The sequence below is a fragment of the Eulemur rufifrons genome, chromosome 1, assembly GCF_041146395.1.
Source record: "Eulemur rufifrons isolate Redbay chromosome 1, OSU_ERuf_1, whole genome shotgun sequence".
NCBI classification, from domain to species: Eukaryota; Metazoa; Chordata; class Mammalia; order Primates; family Lemuridae; genus Eulemur; species Eulemur rufifrons.
Window position 1 is genome coordinate 39,664,234 of NC_090983.1, and position 22,856 is coordinate 39,687,089.

The window sequence follows — 22,856 nt, forward strand, 5'->3', positions numbered from 1 at the left end:
TGTTACTATTATTATATAATTATTTTGGGGTGCCATAAATCTTGCCCACATAAGACATTAATCCATAAACGTAGTGTGTGTCCTAACTGCTTCACCTGCTGGCCATTCACCTGTCTCTCTCCCTCTCCTCAGGCCGCCCTATTCCCCTGAGACACAGCAATATCGAAATTAGGCCAATTAATAACCCTATAATCGCCTCTAAGTGTTCAAGTGAAAGGAAGAGTCTCATCTATCTCACTTTAAGTCAAAAGCTAGAAATGATAAAGTTTGGTGAGGAAAGCATGTAGAAAGCCAAGGTAGGCCTAAATCTGGCCCTCTTGTACCAGTTAGCCAAATTGTGAATGCAAAGGAAAAGGTTCCTGAAGGAAATTACAAGTACTACATCAGTGAACACACAAATGATAAAAAAGTGAAACAGCCTAATTGCTGATATGAAGAAAGTTTGAGTGGCCTGGATAGAAGATCAAACCAACCACAACATTCCCTTAAGCCAAAGCCTAATCCAGAGCTAGCTCTACCTCTCTTCAATTCTATAAAGGCCAAGGGAGGTGAGGAAGCTGCAGAAGAAAAGTATGAAGCTAAGCAAAAGTTGGTTCATGAGGTTTAAGGAAAGAAGCTACCTCTGCAACATAAAAGTGCAAGGTAAAACAGCAAGTGCTGATGTAGAAGCTACAGCAAGTTATCCACAAGATAACATCATTAAGGAAAGTGGCTACACTAAATGGATTTTTCAATGTACACAAAAGAGCCTTTTATTGGAAAAAGATGCTAGCTAGGACTTTCATATCTAGAGAGAAGTCAATCACTGGCTTGAAAGGCTGACTTTCACGGTAGGGGCTAGTGCTGCTGAAGCCAATGCTCATTTACCATTCTAAAAACCCGAGGGCCCTTAAGAATTATGCCAAGTCTACTCTGCCTGTGCTCTATAAATGCAACAACAAATCTTGGATTACAACACATCTGTTAATATTTCAAGCCCACTGTTGAGAACTACTGCTCTGAAAAAAAAGATTGCTTTCAAAATATGACTGCTCATTTATAATGCATCTGATCCAAGAGCTCTCTGATGGAGAGGTACAAGGAGCCTAGTGTTGTTTTCATGCTGCTAACACACATCCATTCTGCAGCCCATGGATAACGGAGTAATTTCAACTTTCAAATCTTATTATTTAAGAAATACAGTTCGTTTAAGGCTATAGCTGCCATAGACAGTGATTCCTCTGATGGATCTTGGCAAAGTAAATTGAAAACGTTCTGGAAAAGATTTACCATTCTAATGCTATTAAGAACATTTGTGATTCATGGGAAGTGGTCAAAATAACTACATTAACAGTAGTTTGAAAGAAGTTAATTCCAACCCTAATGGATGACTTTGAGGGGTTCAACACTTCAGTGAAGGAAGGAACTGCAGCAGTGGAAATATCAAGAGAATTAGAAGCAGAGCCTGAAGATATGACTTGCTGAAATCTCATGATAAAACTTGAGTAGGAATTGCTTCTTAAGGATGAGCAATCTCCAGAAATGGTTATCTACTCCTGGTGAAGATGCAGTGAACATTGTTGAAATGACAAAGGATTTCAAATATTCCATAAACTTAGTTGATAAAGAAGCAGCAGGGTTTGAGAGGAACGACTTTAATTCTGAAAGAAGTTCTACTGTGGGTAAAATGCTGTCAAACAGCATGGCATGATACAGAGAAATCTTTTGTAAAAAGAAGAATCAATAGATACAGCAAATTTCATTGTTGTCTTATTTAAGAAATTACCACAGCCATAACTTTTACCAACCCCGACTCTGATCAGTCAGCAGCCATCCACATGGAGGCAAGATCCTTCACTGGCAAAAAGATTATGACACTCTGAAGACTCAGGTGATACTAAAGATTTCTTAGCTATAAAGTATTTTTTTTTTTTTTTTTTTTTTTTTTTTTTTTTTTTTGAGACAGAGTCTCACTCTGTTGCCCAGGCTAGAGTGAGTGCCGTGGCGTCAGCCTAGCTCACAGCAACCTCAAACTCCTGAGCTCAAGCGATCCTCCTGTCTCAGCCTCCCGAGTAGCTGGGACTACAGGCATGCACCACCATGCCCGGCTAATTTTTTCTATATATATTTTTAGCTGTCCATATAATTTCTTTCTATTTTTAGTAGAGGTGGGGTCTCGCTCTTGCTCAGGCTGGTCTCGAACTCCTGAGCTCAAACGATCCGCCCACCTCGGCCTCCCAGAGTGCTAGGATTACAGGCGTGAGCCACCGCGCCCGGCCAAGATTTCTTAGCTATAAAGTATTTTTTAATAAAAGAATGTATATTGGTTTTTTTAGACACACTTAATAGACTAAAGTACAATATAAACTTAATAGACTAAAGTACAATATAAACATAATTTTCATATGTACTAGGAAACAAAAAAAATGTGTGACTTGTTTTACTGCAATACCCAATTTACTCTGGTGGTCTGGAACCAAACCTGCAATTTCTCCAAGGTATGCCTGTACTGAATGATTGTGTTGACTGAAGAATGTTTCTCTCCCAAACTTCCCCCCATTTAAATGTAAAGGCATTTAACTTAAGTCAATAAAATATACCTGCCTCTGTATTCTTGGAAAGATTTCATGTACCTAGAGATATATGGGATCTAATAATCGTTTAAGATGCCATGTTATTTTAATTTTGAAAGAGTTATAGTAAAAAGTTCATTTGCAAAGCTCTTAGGAAAAGCACACACATACATATACAAAATAAATTAGAGCAAACCCTCATTCAAAAAAAACAAAACCCAAAACTATAAAAAAAAAAATCATCATTGTCATTATGGAGAGCAATGGGGTGAGAGCGGTAGAGGAATAGATGTTACAAAAATTGAAGCTGGAAATGGGTACATGGGGGCTGATTATACTATTAGTTTATTTTATATATGTTTGAATTTTTTCATATAAACAGTTAAAGAAAAAATATCTATTTGCTAATAATTACCCACGCCAATTTGCAAGATTGTTCCTTTTAAGCATTTTCTTTCCTCTTTGAAACAATAATTGATTTTTAGTTCATATGCCAATGGCTATTTTCTATTGTTAGAGTGAGCTGTGGATTAATTCTCTTCCTATTTTTAATTTTTACAGATGTATTAGTTGAGAAATCTTGCTTACAATAGATGAGTAGATTGAAATAGAAAAATTTTTGTTATAATAATGTCACTCAGTTCTTTACATGCCTCTACATCATTATGTGTCAAAAGTCACACTAATGCTCTTATTAACTGACAACTTGCTTAGAAAGAACTGGACACAACCTGGTATACAATAAGATTTATTACTAGCAGTCATTACAGTGATTTACATCCTTGATACTCCTGACTCCAATATTTCAAGATGTTCTATGTTAAAAAAATAAAAATAAAAGATGTTCTATGTTGTTGGTGGCCAAGGAGGTTTTTATAACCTAAAGCAGTACACAATAATAAACTTTGAAACACATGAGAAGTATGCCTTTTTTTTGGAAAATGAGGAGGACACCTGGACCAAAGGCAGATTAATTTTAAGAAAAGAACATACAGAAACAGATCTGGAAATTGACTTGTCTTAAAACATCAATGCCCCTTTATCCCTTGGAAAGAATTCATGTACCCAGGGATACAAATATACCAGTGTACAAGTATTATTAGATATTATGTTAATTTTAAAAAAGTTACAAAAATTTATAGTACATACAGCAGGAACTTTTTTTAAAGAAACTGAATTTTAAAATATATATTTAGCATAATTTCTAATCCATTTACCAAATGACTTTTTTTTTTTTTTTTTAAATTAGAGACAGGGTCTCATTTGTCACCCAGGCTAGAGTGTGGGGGTGCAATCATAGCTCACTGCAACCTGGAACACCTGGGCTTTAGTGACCCTCCCACCTCAGTCTCCTGAGTAGCTAGGACTACAGGGACCACCATGCCTGGCTAATTTTTCTTTTAATTTTTTGTAGAGACAGGGTCTCACTATGTTGCCCAGGCTGGTCTCAAACTCCTGGACTTAAGAGATCCTCCCGCCTCAGCCTCCTGAAAGTACAAGGATTATAGGTGTGAGCCATCACACCTGGCCCAAATGACTTTGAAAAGCAAACCAGGTGGGTTGTTTGAAAAGGATAATCAGATCCTAATTTTAAAAAAAATTATACAAATTTTTCTACAAATATGCCTATCATGTTACAGAATTTACATTTCTTTGAAGAAGAGTTTATGAATGAAAATCTGATAAAGAGGCACTGAGTTTTAATACTGTCTAATAAAGGAATTAATGTTACTATATTGCAGTGTTTTTAATACTGTTTTTACAACATATTTATGAATTGATTCATATATTATACATTATAACACAGGTAAAAACATCACTGTTAACAAGGACATCTGCCAATAAAGTTAATATAAAAATGGCTCATTTAAAGTCAATGCATTAATCAGAGTTATTTTGTAAGTAACTCATTTGATTCCATTCATAAAATATGGAGTACAAGCCAATTAAAAACTAGAGATCACTGAGGAAAGAGGCAAAAATAGGTAATTAAAAATGATTTTATAAAATATTCTTATGACAGAAAATGCTTTAAAGCTAAATAGTACTAGGAAAATTAAAAATAGATATTATGGGTAAAAATAAGGTTGTTCTAGGTCTAGTATTTTCATAGATTAACCCTAAAAATAAAGTAACAGAACAGTTTTCAGTTGGCAATAAACAATCTACCTTTCATTAAAAAAAAAAAACTCAAATGTATCAACTGATATAAACATAAAGCAAATAATCCTGTCTTCTGAATGTTATCAAGTCCAAGGCATCATTCATTATTCCCCAGAGTCACAAACTGCCTTAAAAAATGTGGCTTATAAGCAAATCTAAAAGGTTATTGCTAACATGACCAAATTCAACATTTATACATTAACTGAACTTATCTTGATTTTCATAGATCACAATTATTTAAAGAGAAAAAAAGAGAAAACTTCAATTTTTTAAATCCAAAAATACCTCTGATTAAAAAAAATCCAAGCTTCCTGAAATGACAAAAACTGGAAACTACAACTAGAATAAAAAGACATAAACACACATGACAGTGTAACTTACTCTTTATTTTTAAAATGAAAAAGCGTAAGTGTGGCAATTATTTTTCAGTATGTTGCCCTTATTTTCCCACCCTAACCCTCAAGTTATCACCAGACCTTAACTTTTAAATTAAAACTAGGTGAAAGTTTTACCACTGAAAAGAAAAAAAATTACATAAGAATACTGCTATTTCATATAAAAATAACTGCTCCTTTCAAATTTATTTTTATTCTTTCCTTTAAATCAAACAATCACACATTATCATCAACAAGTAAAACACACTGACACAAAAAGTATTCCTTTAAAATTCGTAGCCAGCATAGAGAAAAAGAGAGGAAGTACAGTACCCTTATGGGTTTTTTTAAATTATGTGCATTTTAAGTATAAAATGACATTTGTTTTTAAAAAGGTATTTACCTATATAGCTTTGTTTAAAATTTTAAATATTGGAGTTTTCCTATAAGCTTAGTAGTTAAGAATTTATGCAACAGGTTCCTTCTGTCCAAATCCTCCTTTTTTCCACAATCTGCTAATCCTTTTGAATATTTGCTTTGCCTCTTCCCCCATTTCCTGAGGATCACCACCAATCCTACAAGGAAAAAATATCAATACTACAAAATTATGAAATAAAGAGTCTTACTAAAGACTCCACTTAATTTGGGGGTGGGGGGAAGTAACATGAGGAGAATTGTTTTAATGGCACCATGATAAATTCCTGAATTTTGACAGAAAAAAATCACAAATAGTCTTAAGGTCATCAAGTAAAAGAGCTAAAAAACAGAACTCACATCTAGTAGCCATGGTAAAATACCCATGCTTTGGGTACTCAAATGTAAGCTCCTTGGGAAAGGGCCTATTTCCTTACAGAGAGGCACTAATGTCCAAAAAATGACTACATATCCTCACTAAAAAATAGATGTGTCTTTTAAGCCAATTAATTGATATCTTTTGTATAAGTTATAATTAAGAAAACAGTATTTCTACATTTGGGGCAACGTTACTATGCTAAAGTCAAAGATGTCACCAAGAGAAATGCCAAACACCTACATTAAATATGGCAGAATGAACTGTAATGAACAGCAGAGTATCAGGAGATTTATTTAGCTCAAGCCCAATTCCACTGCTATTACAACCTATCCAGGTTCAGTTTCTTCAGCTATATAAAGTAAGAAAGCTTGGCCATGAACGGCCTTTTAGCTGTGGTTTTATTACCTCAACTTCAAGTCATTATGTGATCATACAATTTGTAGGGATCACAAACAGATACTTCTATGAATTCTGAATTCTTTCTTAACAAGATTCTAAGTATTACATTCTGGGGCAGTCAGTTGTACACAGGGTTTGTCAGGCTTCCTCTTCCAAGATTTGTATAAACTTCATTTAAAAAAATAGCACTTGTGAAATACATTCTCAAAACAAAACAAAAACTCAAAGAAAGTGACCATAAATCTGAAATATACCCCAAATCCTCACTTCCAACTTTGCCAGTAAATTTAAATTTTTTATAAATTTAAAATCACTTATCAAATTTCTAAGTACAAGATGACTCAGTTAAATTTTTACAGTACTGAACACTGAACCTAACTTAATGTTGTATGTGTGTTTCAATTCTGTTTCTGATTGCTTATACTAATGTGGCTCAATGTAGTTTATGGTTTATGACTGAACATGGTTAAGTGAAAATAATATGATGATGTGACATGACTAAACATGCAATTCCCACATGCAGCATTTCAGTCTGTTAAGCCCATGAATCATTAAACAAAAGATTCTTAACTGCATATAGTTAAGAAGTCTTCTATTAATCATTTTCATATATATGCCCTTTTTTGAGAATGTTATTGGTACGTCATGTTAATCTTTCTCCAGTTTAAGAGTTCTTGAACTGGGATCCATGGATCAGCTTCAAAGAGTCCATGAACACCCTAAAGTTTATATAAAATCATGATACGTGGACATTTTTCTGGGAAGATCTAAAAATAGTTCAGAACCATTCTAGTGTTTTTCTCATCAAGCATTAACACATACATTATATTATAATAACTTTCCTTCTAATTTAAGTTACTTGTCCAAATATGAACAGTTATTAAAGTGACTTTTCTCTGATTGCAGCATTTGCTGAATTTCGTTATAAGGGTCCATTTACTTGTGCATAATCCGCAGCACAATGTAAGCTACCAAAAGGTAGGACTATGAGGTGCACACAATTGCCTTATCATTTTCTATAATAAACAGTTTCTTTCACCTCAAACTCACAACTTTCTCTTATGTAAAATATCCATGATTAACTATTTTATAATAGGGAAAATGAAAATTTCCATGGCCTATTAAAATTAGTTACGTTAAAAAAATATTTAGCTATCATATCTACTTCATTGAAGTTGTAAGAATTAAGTAGGTCAATGCTTACAAAGCATTTGCCCTACAGTAACAACTAAACATATATATTCTTAAGATAGTAGTCTTCTATTTTAAAAGCTTTTTCTCATGAAGATATAAAACTCATGGAAGTTGAGACTTTCCAGTATACAAATTAGATAAACTTTGGTCAATTGGACCAACGGTATAATTTATACTTGAGCATCCTTTGTGTAACTGGGGTACCCCATCCATAGTAAGGCATCTACAAAGCCATGTAGCTATGCTTTATTCTAACTTGGATTAGATAGGCACAGATTTACTGAAGAAAGTATACAAATGTTCTAAACACAAATGAAATTGATTTTAATATAAATGAAATTTATAATTAGAAATTAAAAATTTAAATTAAAAACCAGAAGAACCTGAAATTGTATAATAGATATAAAAATCTATCACACAACAGCACCATTTTCAAATACTTATTTCACAACATCACAGCTTCCAATTATTAAGGCAAACCAAACACTAAAACAAACAAACAAAAAAATCAAAAACATACCAAGTAAACTTTAAAAAGCATAAGAAAGATAATATAACTTAATAATTGGAATAAACCTTAATTATTTTAATTATGGCATGATTTAAGTAAAACAAATGAAAAAAGTTCAAATAAAAATTGTGATTCCAGCTCATGAGAATATAGAAGACTTGAGAATATTCAAAACTAAATGTACTTTGTCTTAAACACAAAGTACTAGAACATTTGTTCCTACATATGCTGATAACAAACATTATGCAGTAAAATGCCTTTAATTCTGTTTATATCTGTTCATTCTAGAAGAGCCAAACGGAAGAGAAAGAAAAAATATCAAAACATTAAAAAGAAAAACCTCTATGCCTATTGTTCAGCAAACTTCTTCAAGTCAATAGTAATTAATTATTGGAATCTACAATGAGTCATCTGTTTTTAATTTAGCCTTGAAATGACTACATCATTTATTTTGAAATAAAAATCCTAACCCTATACCACAAGATTAATTTTTTTAACACCAAGAGAAAACTTTTCATAGTTCTACATAAACAATCCAAGATTCATCTTTATGCCTTAATTACAAAAAGTTTACTAGGTTAAAAGGAAATGTCAACATTTTACCTTTATTAATGAAGTCACAACAATTGCTCCAGCATTTACCATAGGATTATGTGGTTTATCTGTAAAATATAAAAGCAATAGTATTATTTCAAATACCTAGTAGCATTTTCTTTGATGCACAGGTACTTCTCATAATCATGAACTTTTTAAAATTAATGTAAGTCATTGATATAGTTCTTTTTTTAGAGGGAAGGGGGCATTTGAGTCAGCTACACATCAAACCAGTAATTTACTTCTAGAATGCTGGTCTAATAATCATACAGTCAAACACGGATTCATGGACAGAAAAACAATAAATAGTAATATAAGAGCAAATCTAAAACTCTGCCATCATGTATTGTCATAATGAACTTCACTATGTCTAAATTCTTCTAACTATAAACCAGATAACAATAGCACCTACATCTTTGCAAGTTGTAATGACTGAATTAAAACACATGAAATACTTAGAAAGTACCGGGCAAACACTTAGGCACTCAAATAATACCAATATATTAAAAAGAACCTTGGAAAAAATGCATCTAGCATAAACCCAATTTTGCTTTTTTAAAAGTGTTTTATTCTTGTGCTTCAATATAAACACATACTCAGAACAAAACACAAACAAATGATTTACATAGAACTTATAGGGGATTTTACATAGAGCTTACATAGAGCTTACAGGGGATTTTAAATTGTATTCTCTATGCTTTCTATATTTCCTGACAATAAGAATGTATTTCTCATATAATTTTAAAAGTTACTCAAAATTTTTTAAGTTGATCCAAAATCTTATTTTTTCTCCTAATTCTTACAATCAACAGAATTTCAATTCTCAACTGAGTATATTCTCATTCTCTGCATGACACAAACACCAAATACAAAACTCTTGGGAAATAGAAAACATCTATTTACAAGCAATTTATACTAATTTATCTACCTGATGTTTACCAGGGGTAGGGGAAGGAGAAAGGAGGGATTGGAGGGATGCTGATCTAAGGATACAAAATTTCATTTAATAGGAGGAATACGTTTAAGAGATTTATTTTACAACATGTTGACTATAGTTAATAACAAGTATACTTGAAAATTGCCAAAAAAGCAGATTTTAAGTCTTCTCACTACAAATAAACATTAAGTATGTAAGGTAATACACATGTTATTAAGAATTAGCTTGATTTAGCCATTCCACAATGCATATGCATTTCAAAACATCATTTGTACACCATAACTATATATAATTTTTATCAATTAAAAATAAAGAAAAAGAAAAAATTGCAAATTTGGGGTTACTCATGATAATGCCTAGTTCCAAAAGTTAAAATAAAATCTTGGTGTTATATCTGATTATTACAATCAAGATTTGCCTATTCTAAATTATACCAAGAAAAGTTTGCTTTCTCTAAGACCACACAAAATGAGAGCACTACATGGCAAGAGGGAGCCAAGAAGCAAAATTTTCCAAATATTATCCACCTGAAAAAAAAATACATGCAGACAGAAAGCAGAATATAGAAATCAGGGTGTGTTAAATTATTTTATACTTATATTTGTATAGATGTTCATATATCTGTCATTTCAGAGTTTTCTGACATTATCAGGCTTAGGCCCTAGGGCCCTAGGAGGCAGCTAATATACATATTCCAAAGGGTACCACATAAACACGGGCACTAAATATTTTCTAAATGATAAATACTCTGCAAGTGCTATATAAATTATATTCAGGATGTCTTACAGAACACTAAATCATTTCCTGGCATGACAGCACAGTTTTCAGAAGAAAGTCAATTGCTCACTCTGCCTTTGGCTCAAAAGCCAGACCTCTGAACATTTGGAAATCCACCAAAGAAAATGTAACACCAGCCTAAACTGCAGTATAAAACCTTAGTCTAAGAACTATGACTGTGAAATCTATTTGTTTCCTGCTCTGCCATAAGACAGAGTTGAAGGGTTCAATTTAGAATTCTTAATTGAAAAATATTTATGAATAGCAGAAATAATATATAACACACTAATTTAATAAAGGCTATCGTTTGAAGTAATGGCATATATTAGAGCTTGTTATACTGACAACATGAACATGGGCTACATCTAAAATTTATGAACATACTTTTAACTAGAATGCACAAAACTGATCAATTTTAACAAGCACTTATTCTCCCCAAGGCAATAAAACATAGAGTTCTTTCATATTATATTAGAAGAAGCTTTTCAAATGGCTAAGTATATGAACCTTAGAAAGATCTGGTTCATAGTTGAGGCTAAGGCAGTTTGCTAACGCATATACTAAAGAACTAAAACATATTAAAAAGGATGTCTGGTTTAATTTGGATATTTATATTAGAAGCATTATATTGGAATTTTACAGTGCCATATAAAAATTACAGTTAAAGAAACCTAATTATCCCACATTATACATGTTTATAATATATTCTATATACAGTTTAATTCTGCAGTGCCCCCTCACATCTTCCCAACCATCCAAATTTCACCCTATCAACTAAGTCCTGTCTTCCTCATGTAAATTAACTTAACCCCTCTTCTTTCTCAAATCTTCTACACATATAACCAGCACATACCTTTTGGCACCTGTCAATTCCATACTTATAATATAACTTATAGTATGTGCAGCTTAAGTTTGTCTTCCCCAACCATGTAATAGAGATATGTCATTGTTTTCTGTATAATGTAGTATTAGCTAGATAAGTTACTGCAAGAACCAAGGCCCATACCCTCCAGAGATGTTAACAATACTGACAAAGGCTATATAAATAATTTGATGAATAACCTAATTATTAATACTATAAGGCAGAAAAAGACTTCCCTTGGAGATGGTGATTTCCAAAACTGACATCTCCATTAAGTAACCTGTTTGCTCATTTATGACAGAAAATATCAGCAAAGTCCTGCCACAGGACCAAAACTTTTATGCTGTAAACATTTTAAAAATACTATTAGAAACTACTACAATTTCTTTATTCACTATATTCATATTAATAAATCATCACAATCTTACAAAGCACGTTAACAAATTTTTTTTTTAATTTTATAATTCTCGATACACACACAGTGTATAATTTCATTATAAATCTACCCTTGCAATTATAAACATGAAAAAGATCTTCCTAGTATGCATTCAGCTAGATAGTGTTTAGATTTAAAATTTCTATAAGATCAAAGTACTATCTTTGTCCTCCCCTTTACTTTTGAATTCTTGTAAAGTTATAAGACTTGTTAGTTATCCAACTATTTAACACCAGGTGTTTCTTTCAAATACTAAATGTTATGAAGGAAAAAAAGCAAAAACACTCAGAAAGAAAAACAAAAAATCCCCACTCACTAATCTCAGCCACAGCCACCATAAAAACTTTTTATTATTGAAGTTTTCAAATACTATATACAATAAACAAAAGTAGAAATAATAGTATATGAATACTCATGTACCTATCATTTAGCTGCAATTATTACCAACGTGTAGTAATAATCACACTCAGCATTCCCATCTGCCTCTACTGAGTTATTTTTAAGCAAAGCCCAGATATTTTGAAATTTTGCTGTATGTTCACCGATAGGTGGTTATCAGAAGAAATTCTTACTCCCTGCCTCCATCTTCTCCCTAGACCACTCCCCAGGGTATGAGATGCCTAAAATAACCATTTTAAAAAGTAGTTAATTAAACTTTCTCTATGAATTTCACAGAAATCCCATGACAAATAAAAAAATACATAAACACAATTTTTTTCAAAAAAAATTTTTTACTACTTAAATTTACATAGGAAAATGTGATATTTCTTTTTCCAACCAATTTTTATGTAATTCTTACCATCTTCATTTAAAAATAGTTTGTTGAATCTTAATCCACTTGGCTCTTTTCCAACATATCGATGTACATATTCAGTTCCAAGATCATTAACAGCAATGGCATATTTCAAAGGTTTTACACAGGACTGAAGACAAAAGGGAACTTTGGTATCTCCAGTAGAATGCCTATTTAAAAGTAGATTTAAAAACCAATTAACGTTAACTGGGAAAAAACATAACTGTACAATTGTAGTTATTCTTTTTAAATATTAATTCCAATTTATAAAAAATCTTCCCATAATTCAACCATAGAAGTTTACTTCAGTATTAAAGAGTAAGTGTAAAAATAAGTTATTCCTTGGTATCTGCGTGGGATTGGTTCCAGGAGCCCCCATGATACCAAAATCCACTGATCCTCATGTCCCTTACATAAAATGGTGTAGTATTTGTATATAACCTACATATGTCCTCCTATATACTTTAAATCATGTCTAGATTATTTATAATGTCTGATACAATCTAAATGCTATGTAAATAGTTATTGTACTATATGGTTTAGGGACTAGGGACAAGGAAAAAAGTTTATGTTCAGTACAGATGCAATCATCCATCTTATATTTCTCTAATATTTTCAATCTGCAGTTGGTTGAATCCATGGATGTGGAACCCACAGATACAAAGGGCCGACTATATATTTGTTTTAAGACAAAAGGCAAAAAAAGGCAAAAGTGTAAAAGTACTTAGATAATAGAATGGTTCTAAATTAGATAATAAATAAGTAATGTGGAAACTGTCCTCTGAGGCAAGAGAATAACAGTTCACCTCCCCTTATACTCATCTGTATTCAATCATATAATATGAACTAACCCTTTTAGAAATCATTCAGGCCAAGCACAGTGACTCACGCCTATAATCCTAGCACTTTGGGAGGCCGAGGTGTGAGGCCTGCTTGAACCAAGGAGTTCAAGAACAGCCTGAGCAATACAGCAAAATCCGGTCTCTGAAAAATTAGCCATGGTGGCACATGCCTGTACTTCTAGCTATTCAAGAGGCTGAAATGGGAGGATCACTTGAGCCCAGGAGTTTAAAGCTGCAGTGGGCTATGGTGACACCACTGCACTTCAGCCTGGGCGACAGAGTAAGAACCTGTCTTCAAAAAAAAAAAAAATTATCTTTTTTACTCACAGCTTTAAGCCACGGCTAAACAATGGTTAGTTTAAGAATTAAACAGAACTCAGTTCAGATTCAATACTACTCTCTGAGACCCTGTCTTTAAGTGTCTCATCTTGTGAACCACATCCACTCACAATTTCAACCCTATTAAAAGAAAAACATCCAGTTTTAAAAATCTGACAGAGCTGCCACTAAGTTCCAATAAGCAGTCATCCTCACCGTACAGATAAACAACAGAACAAAAAGAAAGCTTTACATTACCAAACTGAGAGGTACATGAAGTAGAGAGTAGATTTAGGAATGAAAAAATTCTGGCCACCCCAATTATAACATAAGCTTCACAAGGGCCATTTCACTCACTGGTGTATCTCAGGTGCCCTCAACAATGCCAACATATCAAAGGCCCTCATTCATTCATAGTGAAACTTACTCATAGTGAAACTCATTCATAGTGAAACTGGGCACTATTAATAACTACTTCACACAGAGGTTAACAGAGACATCAGAAGTCAAAAAGGAATGCATGGCCATCTCACTTCTAAGTATGTTATAAAATATAAATGTGTGTGTGTGTGTGTGTGTGTGTGTGTGTATAGCAAAACACATATTTTTCCTATCAAATTTATGCATAATTTCTAGTTCAGACTATAACTTCAACTTGACAATCATTCTAAAAAATGATAAATAGCCTTTGGATTTAAAAATACATATGTTCTAGTTCTGAAGTCAACTTTCAGAATTCTCTAGATAAAAAAATTAAAAGATACAGAGAATGTTTTAAGAAAAGAAAAACCATATGCAAGCATTACATGATAATAACTTCCTCCAAATTCAAAGATTTCCATTATTAGATAAACTATTTCTTCAAAATGCAAAAATAGGAATATCACTCCCTCTTAGAATTTGCTCCATGGGATAAAGCTACCATGTTTCCTCATTTCTTTGTGTCCCCTTCAGAAAACCCACTATTTAATTCAACACATAGGAAGTGTTTAGTACATTTTACAGGTCCAAATGAGGATAAAGGCCTGTAATAATGGAAAGAAAAATGTACTAGAAGAGACCTCGTTTCATCTTTGCCAATATCATATCAACTCTGGGCCTCACATTCCTTATCTTCAAAATGAATTGGCTAAACCATACTTTTTTTATGGTAAATACTTGAGGATAATTAGTAAAAAATAAAACACTTAGAATAAAGGCACGTAAGACATAAAATTTTCACAAAAGGAGGGGAAAAGCTTTACTTGTAACATTATCTTGAAAACTGAAACCTAAAATTATTAGGTTAAATGACCTGTAGTTAACAAAACTTAGGTAAAATTACATCTCTGATACAAATTTCTCAAGCTACATTTACTTACAAGTTGTACATCTTATTTTATGCAAGTTATATTTTAATAAAAAAGAAATAATTACTTTGATAAAAAACAAAAACCAAAAAGAATACATCTCTGAGCTAAGTCTTTAAATGAGTGAAAAAAGAATATTGATTTTTCTCTTTGGCATAATTTTTCTGACAAAACCAAATTACAACATGATGATAAATCTTTATGTCTGACTTCTAGCACAATAAAAAGGGACATTCTTGAAAAAATATTCCAGAACTTCACCATTTTTCAAGAACTTCTCTTAATTCTTTGATTTTTAAATCAAATCATTCTCTTTAAAGCACCCTCACATCAGTACCCTTTTTATAATTCTGCAAGTTCCTCATTTGTCAGTGGCTGTGCCTGCAATGTGAGCCTTTCCCAAATGTTGCTTCCATAGACTTCATGAAATCCTACATGTTTTTTTTTTTTTTTTTTGAGACAGAGTCTCACTCTGTTGCCCAGGCTAGAGTGAGTGCCGTGGCGTCAGCCTAGCTCGCAGCAACCTCAAACTCCTGGGCTCAAGCGATCCTCCTGTCTCAGCCTCCTGAGTAGCTGGGACTACAGACATGCACCACCATGCCCGGCTAATTTTTTCTATATATATTTTTAGCTATCCATATAATTTCTTTCTATTTTTAGTAGAGATGGGGTCTCGCTCTTGCTCAGGCTGGAAAATCCTACATGTTTTGTAATTGACTTGTCATTTTGTAAATGACTGATGGATAACAGGATGTTATGCTGCACTGTCTTAACTCTCATGCTATCATGCTAATCCTATCAGAAACATGAGGAACAAAGATAATGACAGGATGGGTTACCAATGTTAAGGTGAGAAAAGCAGACTAATTTTATTAGTGGTCAGTTCATTAGAGAATAATGTCATGTTTTGAAAAGTCTTCTTTTGCTAAACCAATTTGTAATGCAGGTACTTGAATAATATTCAACAAGACTACAACTGTGAGTATGATAAATGAAATGCCTCAGAAAACTTAGTATAAGGTTACTGTTTCAGTTGAGTTAAAAATTACATTAAAATCTAAGGTAATTTATTTACCTTATTGAAATTATGTCACGTTAGGACTAATTTTCATTACAAAAGATGGACTTTTCTACATCATGCTCACTATTATGCAAAATTTAAAGCTTAGAGTTGGTTTTCATAGATTTGAAATAAACTTACCTCTGTCCATCTACTGTACAAACAGACACACCCCACAAATCAGGACTGAATTTGGCCAGTTGAGGAATATAATCTGCAACCTATCCAAAGTATTAGAAAGAAATTAACAGATTTAAGATAAGCAAATAACACATTTTCTTCTACCAAAAAAAAATTCTTGTCTCAATTTAGCTTCTACCAATGACATCAGTCATTTTAAAACACTCAGTGGCTATCTTTTATAACAATGTTCATGAAAACTAAGGACACAACAGATTATGGTGAGATCTAAAGTGACTTCTTTCAGTCTCTATTACTCTCTGTTTGCCAATGCATTCTTTCTTCCTAAAAAAGCAGAGTATAAAGGAAGAACTGGGACTTGACTCTTTTTTTAACAGAAAAAAGTAAAAAACTTCTTTAATTGGGGTTATGGGTACTGGTAGGGTTTCACTACCTAAAAAATTAGGAATCAGATATTTAAAAATAAGAAATAAGTATTTAACACAAAAATATCATCAAGAGGTTATACAATTGACCTTTGAACAATGTAGGTTTGAACTGTGAGCGTGCACTTCTACGCAGATTTTCTTCCATCTCTGCCACCCATCAGACAGCAAGACAAACCCCTCCTTTTCCTCCTCAGTCCACTTAATGTGAAGACCCGATGAAGACCTTTATAACTAATGATCTACTTCCATTTAACAAATAGTAAATATATTTTCTCTTCCTTATGATTTTCTCAATAACATTTTCTATTCTTAAGAATACAGTATATAATAAAAATAACATACAAAATGTGTTAATCGACTGTTAATGTTATTGGTAAGGCTTCCAGTCAATAGTAGTTATTGGTAGTTAAGTTTTAAGGAAACCGAAGTTATATTTGGATTTTCAATGGCGTGCGTAGGGGTTCAGCAGCCTTAACCCCTGTGTTGTTAAAGGGTCAAATATTAATATATTATACTAAAGCTACCCAAAGTTAAAACAAAAGAAAATAACTTTCCATATGGAAATTAAATAAAATAGCTCCTGGTATTATTTAGAGGATTTTTAAAACTAGAAACATTTCATTTTATGTTCAAGGATATTAAACCGACAGAAATTCTCAATAAGGTTTCTTTTTTATTAATTAAAAGCCACCCCAATCATTTGAAAATCAAATTTTGAAAAAATTCTTAAACTTAGATTTCTTTTTAGCCAGAATAACAATTAAAGTTAAATATTTAAAATATTTTAAAAGCACTATATCCAGTGGCTTCATTTAACTTAAATTGCTTAAGCAAGGCTAAAGTGTTTTCTTTAGCAAAACACAAGAAAACTACACAATTTTACTCTCTGGACCTCAAATGGAGCTGAATTTATTAAGAGACTGGGCTAGGAAAATATGCACATCAAAAGCGTTACCTTTCCTCCAGACTGCTTTTTAGCACTTTCATATAACTCATCGATGTGTGAGGTAAAAGACATAAAGTCAGGAATGACAAACTTTCTTCTAAAGGCTTGTGTCAACAAAACAATGTTGCTTTGAACACATCTGTGAAATGTGAGAGAAGAAATTAATAGATTGGGTGCCTTTCAAATTATTAGTGCTTGGTAGTAACAGTACTAATTAAGAGAATATTAATCCAATATTTAAACAAGAGAAAAACTTATCATTTTATAAAATTAGATTCTATAAATTATACTACTTCTACATTATTTTCTTTCCTTCCAGCAGTCTTTCATGTAGTTGCTTGCAAGCTGTTGAACACGTTACAGAAAAACATTAGATGTGCCTAAAAATTGCATCAAAGATTAAAATGACAAAGTATTCCACCAGGTTTAAGTATTAATACCATATGAAAAAAGTTTCTTACTCTACCCGGAGTTGGTAAACATGACATCTGATAAACAAAAATCAGACTTCAATACGTCATGGCTGATATCCTGTTCATTTTTTTTGATCATGTAACCTCAGAAACATACCTTCATTCCTATAGAATTACTACTTAATATTTCACAGACAAACTGAACATCTTGCATGTTAACATATTTTTCCTAAATTATATTTTGAAAAATATGCATTTTTAAGTTTAAAAGTCGAGATAAAATCAACTTTGTTTAGTAAGACTAATTTATTAAATGTGTTAAAATGCTTGCAAAAATAATGTATAACTTTAAATAAAATTTCATAAAGTAATATAATAGTTAATTTTACACTATTTGAGTCAACAAAATGTTAAGTTATGTAATTTTATTTAATGTAAGATATGTAATATACATATAATATATATATCTTACATAATGGAACAAATATGGAATAAAAACATTTCAGTGTTAACTATTTTAAAAGACTTGGTAAACCAAGTGGATGGCATAAAATCTAATGATTTGAACCAATATTCTTCATTGTTCTAAAAAGAATTTAAGCCAGGCACAGCAGCTCACACCTGTAATCCCAGTATTTTGGGAGGCCAAGGCAGAAGGATCACTCAAGGCCATGATTTCGAGACTAGCCTGGGCAAGAGCAAGACCTCATCTCTATAAAACATTTAAAAATTAGCCAGGTGTGGTGGTGTGCGCCTATAGTTCCAGCTACTTGGAAGGCTGAGGCAGGAGGAGCGTTTGAGCGCAGGAGTTTACGGTTGCAGTGAGCTGTGATGACACCACTGCACTCTAGCCCAGGCAACAGAGTGAGATCCTGTCTCAAAATAAATAAATAAATAAATAAAAATAAAAATGATGTAAAACAGAAAATCAATATTCATGTAACCTTAAAGAAGAGTTTTATAAATAGATTACAGTCACCCATATACTCTAACTTCTTAAGATAGTCTCAGTAACTCAGTAATAGAGTATTGAATTGATAAAGGAAGACTTGCTAAACATGGATGTCAAGCCATAACAGCAATTACAGTAAGTCTTGAGGGTAAGCCCTTAACAGACAAAAAATCAAATGTTGATAGCTCAAGTATTAAAGTCAAACCATTACTACGGGAAGTTATTGATGTAACTGGACCCTCACAAGTAAGTGATGTGATATTGTATGAGCAGTCTCTTAGGGAAAGAAAAAAAATTATTGTTTTTAAAAAAGTAACTAAGAGTTTCAAGTACTAATCATCCTGTTTAATCCTCAAAACATCAACACTTTGAGAAAGATTTTCCCACTTTACAGATAAGAAAATGAGACTCTAAGAGGTTGAATAACTTACACCAATCATAAATGGAGAAATAAAAAAGTAGATACTCTACTTTCTTTTTTAGTTTGTGGTATATGAGAAGATTTTAAATCTTAGCATTTAAGTCAAGTTGCTCTAGATGAAACATCAAATTAAAGTGCAGGTTTTACATTTTAACTAAAAATTCAGAATAACACATATTCACTTGTTCAATATAAACTAGCACATAAAAATGAACCTAACTTTAAATTAGGTTTAAAATAAAATCCTAATAGAAATAGCTATTATTTCAGTGATAAGGATCTCCCATTATAACATTAAAAAATTACAGTCCTAATTTCCATTAACCTATCTTTGTAGTATTAACATCCCAGAGCTAAGGTAAACATTTACTTCAATAAACTTTGATAGTTTTCTGATAATTTCAATGTTAATCTAAAAAATATTACCATTACTTTAATATTTATTAGTTAAAATGTTTCAAATAGCTTTTAAAATTCAACTTGCAATTATCGGAGTTATCAAAGATATATACCTAAGAACACCTTTCTCAGAGAAAACAAAATAGAATTCCTGATCTTAAATCAGTATTTATATCAAATCAAATCTACTTCCTCATTTTTTAAGAAGTTATAAATGACAAATATGAGAACTGCCAAATAAATTTAAATTATTAACCTACTACTAACTAGTTAATTATTTAAAATTAATCAGCACTTTTAAAAGGGTTTATAATTAACAAAATTGTGCAGTCAGTGAAATGTTGAGGTTTTTTTGCCCTAGCAGAAGGTGCTGGTAAAGCTGCGGCAAGAGCCTTCCCTGGTAAATTAACATGGCTGACAAGGGCAATCTTACCTCGCAGAAGAGTGCCTGACTGCATACTGATGAGTATTTCAAATAGTAAGGTTTTCCTTGGGAGTTATTTTAATATATATCTCATGAGTTTAACTAGAAAATTAGAAGTCATATAAAATGAACTCTGAGAAGGAGGTACTTATGCTTTACAGCAAGTTACATCTTTCTCTGTGCTTTGTTCAGTTTTCTTATCTGTAAACTGAGACTAATCATTTTATTTCCTTCTTAAGTGTTTGTGACTAAAAACTGTAATGCACATCAATGTTTTACAAAATATTTCACATATATAGTTTTTCATTAATAAAACAATATGAAATTTTTTAGAAAATCAAACATACAAATGCAAAGACAACTGTTCACTTTTTTCCAAAACAAAAGAGACCACAACTTATAACCACACATAAAAATAGTTCTAATACCCATAAGGTAAAAAATTCATGGATAGATAAAGGGTTAGTTTTCAACAAAATTTTTTTTACTTCTGTTAGTTTTAAGGATTACTAGCATTAAAAACAACTATCTAGACGGGTACAGGCAGTCTCCAACTTACAAATAAATATGCTTAGAACTCATTTTACCATGTTAAAAAAAAAAAGTCATACATAATAGTTCTTTCTCAGATTACCAACAAAGGCTAAATATATTAACCCACAATGTATTTTAGGTAAAGTATCAACACATTGCTTCAACTAAACCTACCCACCTTTATAAATTATTCTCTAGAAAAATGAATTCCTTGTTTTAATATGTCCTCCCAGCCGTATGGAGGTGAGATAGTTTATTTCTGGCAACACTAACTATATAACTTCTTATATTTGAAAATAAAGAAAGAACATCTCTGGAACAATCACCTTTCCAGGTGACCTGAAAAGGTTAATAGCTAAGAGGTTCTGAATCACCTCATTTTACATAAAAAGAGAAATCATTATGCCTATAGACTTGTACTTTTCCACTATCTGCTCATATAGACCATTAAGCATTTGTCAAATTGGAAACTGCTTGTATTACAATCATAGATCTTTTAAAATTCAGATTAGTGTTCAAAACAATAGTAATTATTGTCCCTTGATATAATTGTAGGCAGAAAATTTTATGATTGTGGTTTCCTGGCTTCATAATTGGAGTATTTAAGTTGCTTTCAATTTGGTGTTTAAACGTAACATGTTTATAAAGCACAAACATTTTAAAAAGTATTAAAAATGTGTAAAATATTGCTTCCACTTAAAATTCCAAAGCAGCTCCCCTCCTGATTATCCATAGATCTACCATTTCCCTGACAACTTCTTTCAGAGATTTGCCAAAATAACTCCCCCAGAAAGCACCATAAGCAGAATACTTTGAACAGATAGTTCATGAACACTAATAATAAAATAATCTTACTGAAAAGGCACAAATAAGTCTAGAAATGATTTTTTTCCCACCACAAAAAAGCAGGTTTTGGAGACTCAAAATTGCAAGATGGACCTAATACCTAAACTTCTGTCAACAGAGTTAACAAAACCAAGCACATCCTGGTGAAAAGATAAGAATCCAATACTGTCAGCAGTGCTTCACAGCATGCCAGGAGAAACTTCAGAGAACCTCAGTTAAATACGTGTAACTTAAATGACTTAATACTCCAGGACATTCCCAGGAGATACCTAGAACATATCATCCAATCCCCAAAAGAAAAGAAAATAAATACATGCATACATACAAATAAACTTCAAAGTAGATGCAGAAATTCTTTGGATCCACCTCAACCTAAGCCTATGGTCTGGAAAAAGCCAATGTCTTATAGTAGTGTTTATAGTTTTAGACTAGTTTCCACTTAAATATTAGCAGTTTAAAATACTATTTGACTCTTTGGGATTCATTACAAACATGTTGTCTATTAAATCTTTAAGTATTCAAACTAACAGAAACACATTAATGAAGATTAATAAACAGATACACAAATATAGGAATACAAAAATAAATATTCTCATTCAACCAAATCAAGGCTTTAATCTCTAAAGTTGTCTTTAATTAACTGTTTTGAGGGAAATGAAAATAAGCAATAGCCTATGTCTGAGAAGAGGAGAGAAGCAGACAATCAGATATATAAATCTGAGGAATAGAGGGCTGTCTAAAGCCCTCTCATTTTATGATGTCATCTAAGTCACCTTGTGGAAAAGAACTAGAGACTATGTTGAGAGAAGCTGCAAGACATGCAGATGAATTGGAGATCAATATAAGAAATGACAGGAAAAAGGGTATGCTCTACTCAAACTGAATGCAATCTCCAGGTACTGCAAATTGGATGCTAAATTTCTGTAGAACAGATTTAAAGAAAGCATACTCTTAGCCCAGTGAATTATAAAACATTAATGTGCACCAAGTTCTTCAAACAAATGATGTTTATAAATCCCTTTTTCCAGTTACATAGAAAGCAGAAAGCACTGGCCTTCAAAGATGCAATTTTGTTTTAAAAGCAAAATCACCATATAGCATAGCAAATCACCATTAAAGGTTTGGCAGAAATTTTTACTTTTTAAAAAGATCTTTGTCTAGCATGACACCATCTGATGTTGTTTGAAGAGTTAATCTTAACATATCCATACACTCTTTCAACCTGGGATCAGACGTTCGCAATCCTGTAGATTTGAGTGCCTGTTTTTAAAAAAATAAGAGTTTGTAAATATACAGTGCAAATAATGTATATGCTTATTCCAACTATAAGTTTTTATTATTGTATATAACTTCTACCCAAGAACATGTATACGGCATTTTAGTGTCACTATTACCCAC

General features: G+C 32.2%; 1 protein-coding gene across 2 annotated transcripts in view; it reads right to left on the reverse strand.

Moving 5' to 3' along the window:
* GLS (glutaminase) overlaps positions 1 to 22,856 on the reverse strand; it is an 81,636-nt gene that overhangs the window by 44,614 nt on the left and 14,166 nt on the right. For both annotated transcript variants that reach the window (XM_069490755.1, XM_069490835.1), the window contains exons 3-7: positions 22,597 to 22,718; positions 17,479 to 17,608; positions 16,096 to 16,175; positions 12,392 to 12,555; positions 8,590 to 8,648 (exon numbers count right to left, since the gene is read on the reverse strand). In XM_069490755.1, the coding sequence (XP_069346856.1) occupies positions 8,590 to 8,648; positions 12,392 to 12,555; positions 16,096 to 16,175; positions 17,479 to 17,608; positions 22,597 to 22,718 (555 nt within the window). The remainder of the gene's footprint in view (positions 1 to 8,589; positions 8,649 to 12,391; positions 12,556 to 16,095; positions 16,176 to 17,478; positions 17,609 to 22,596; positions 22,719 to 22,856) is intronic.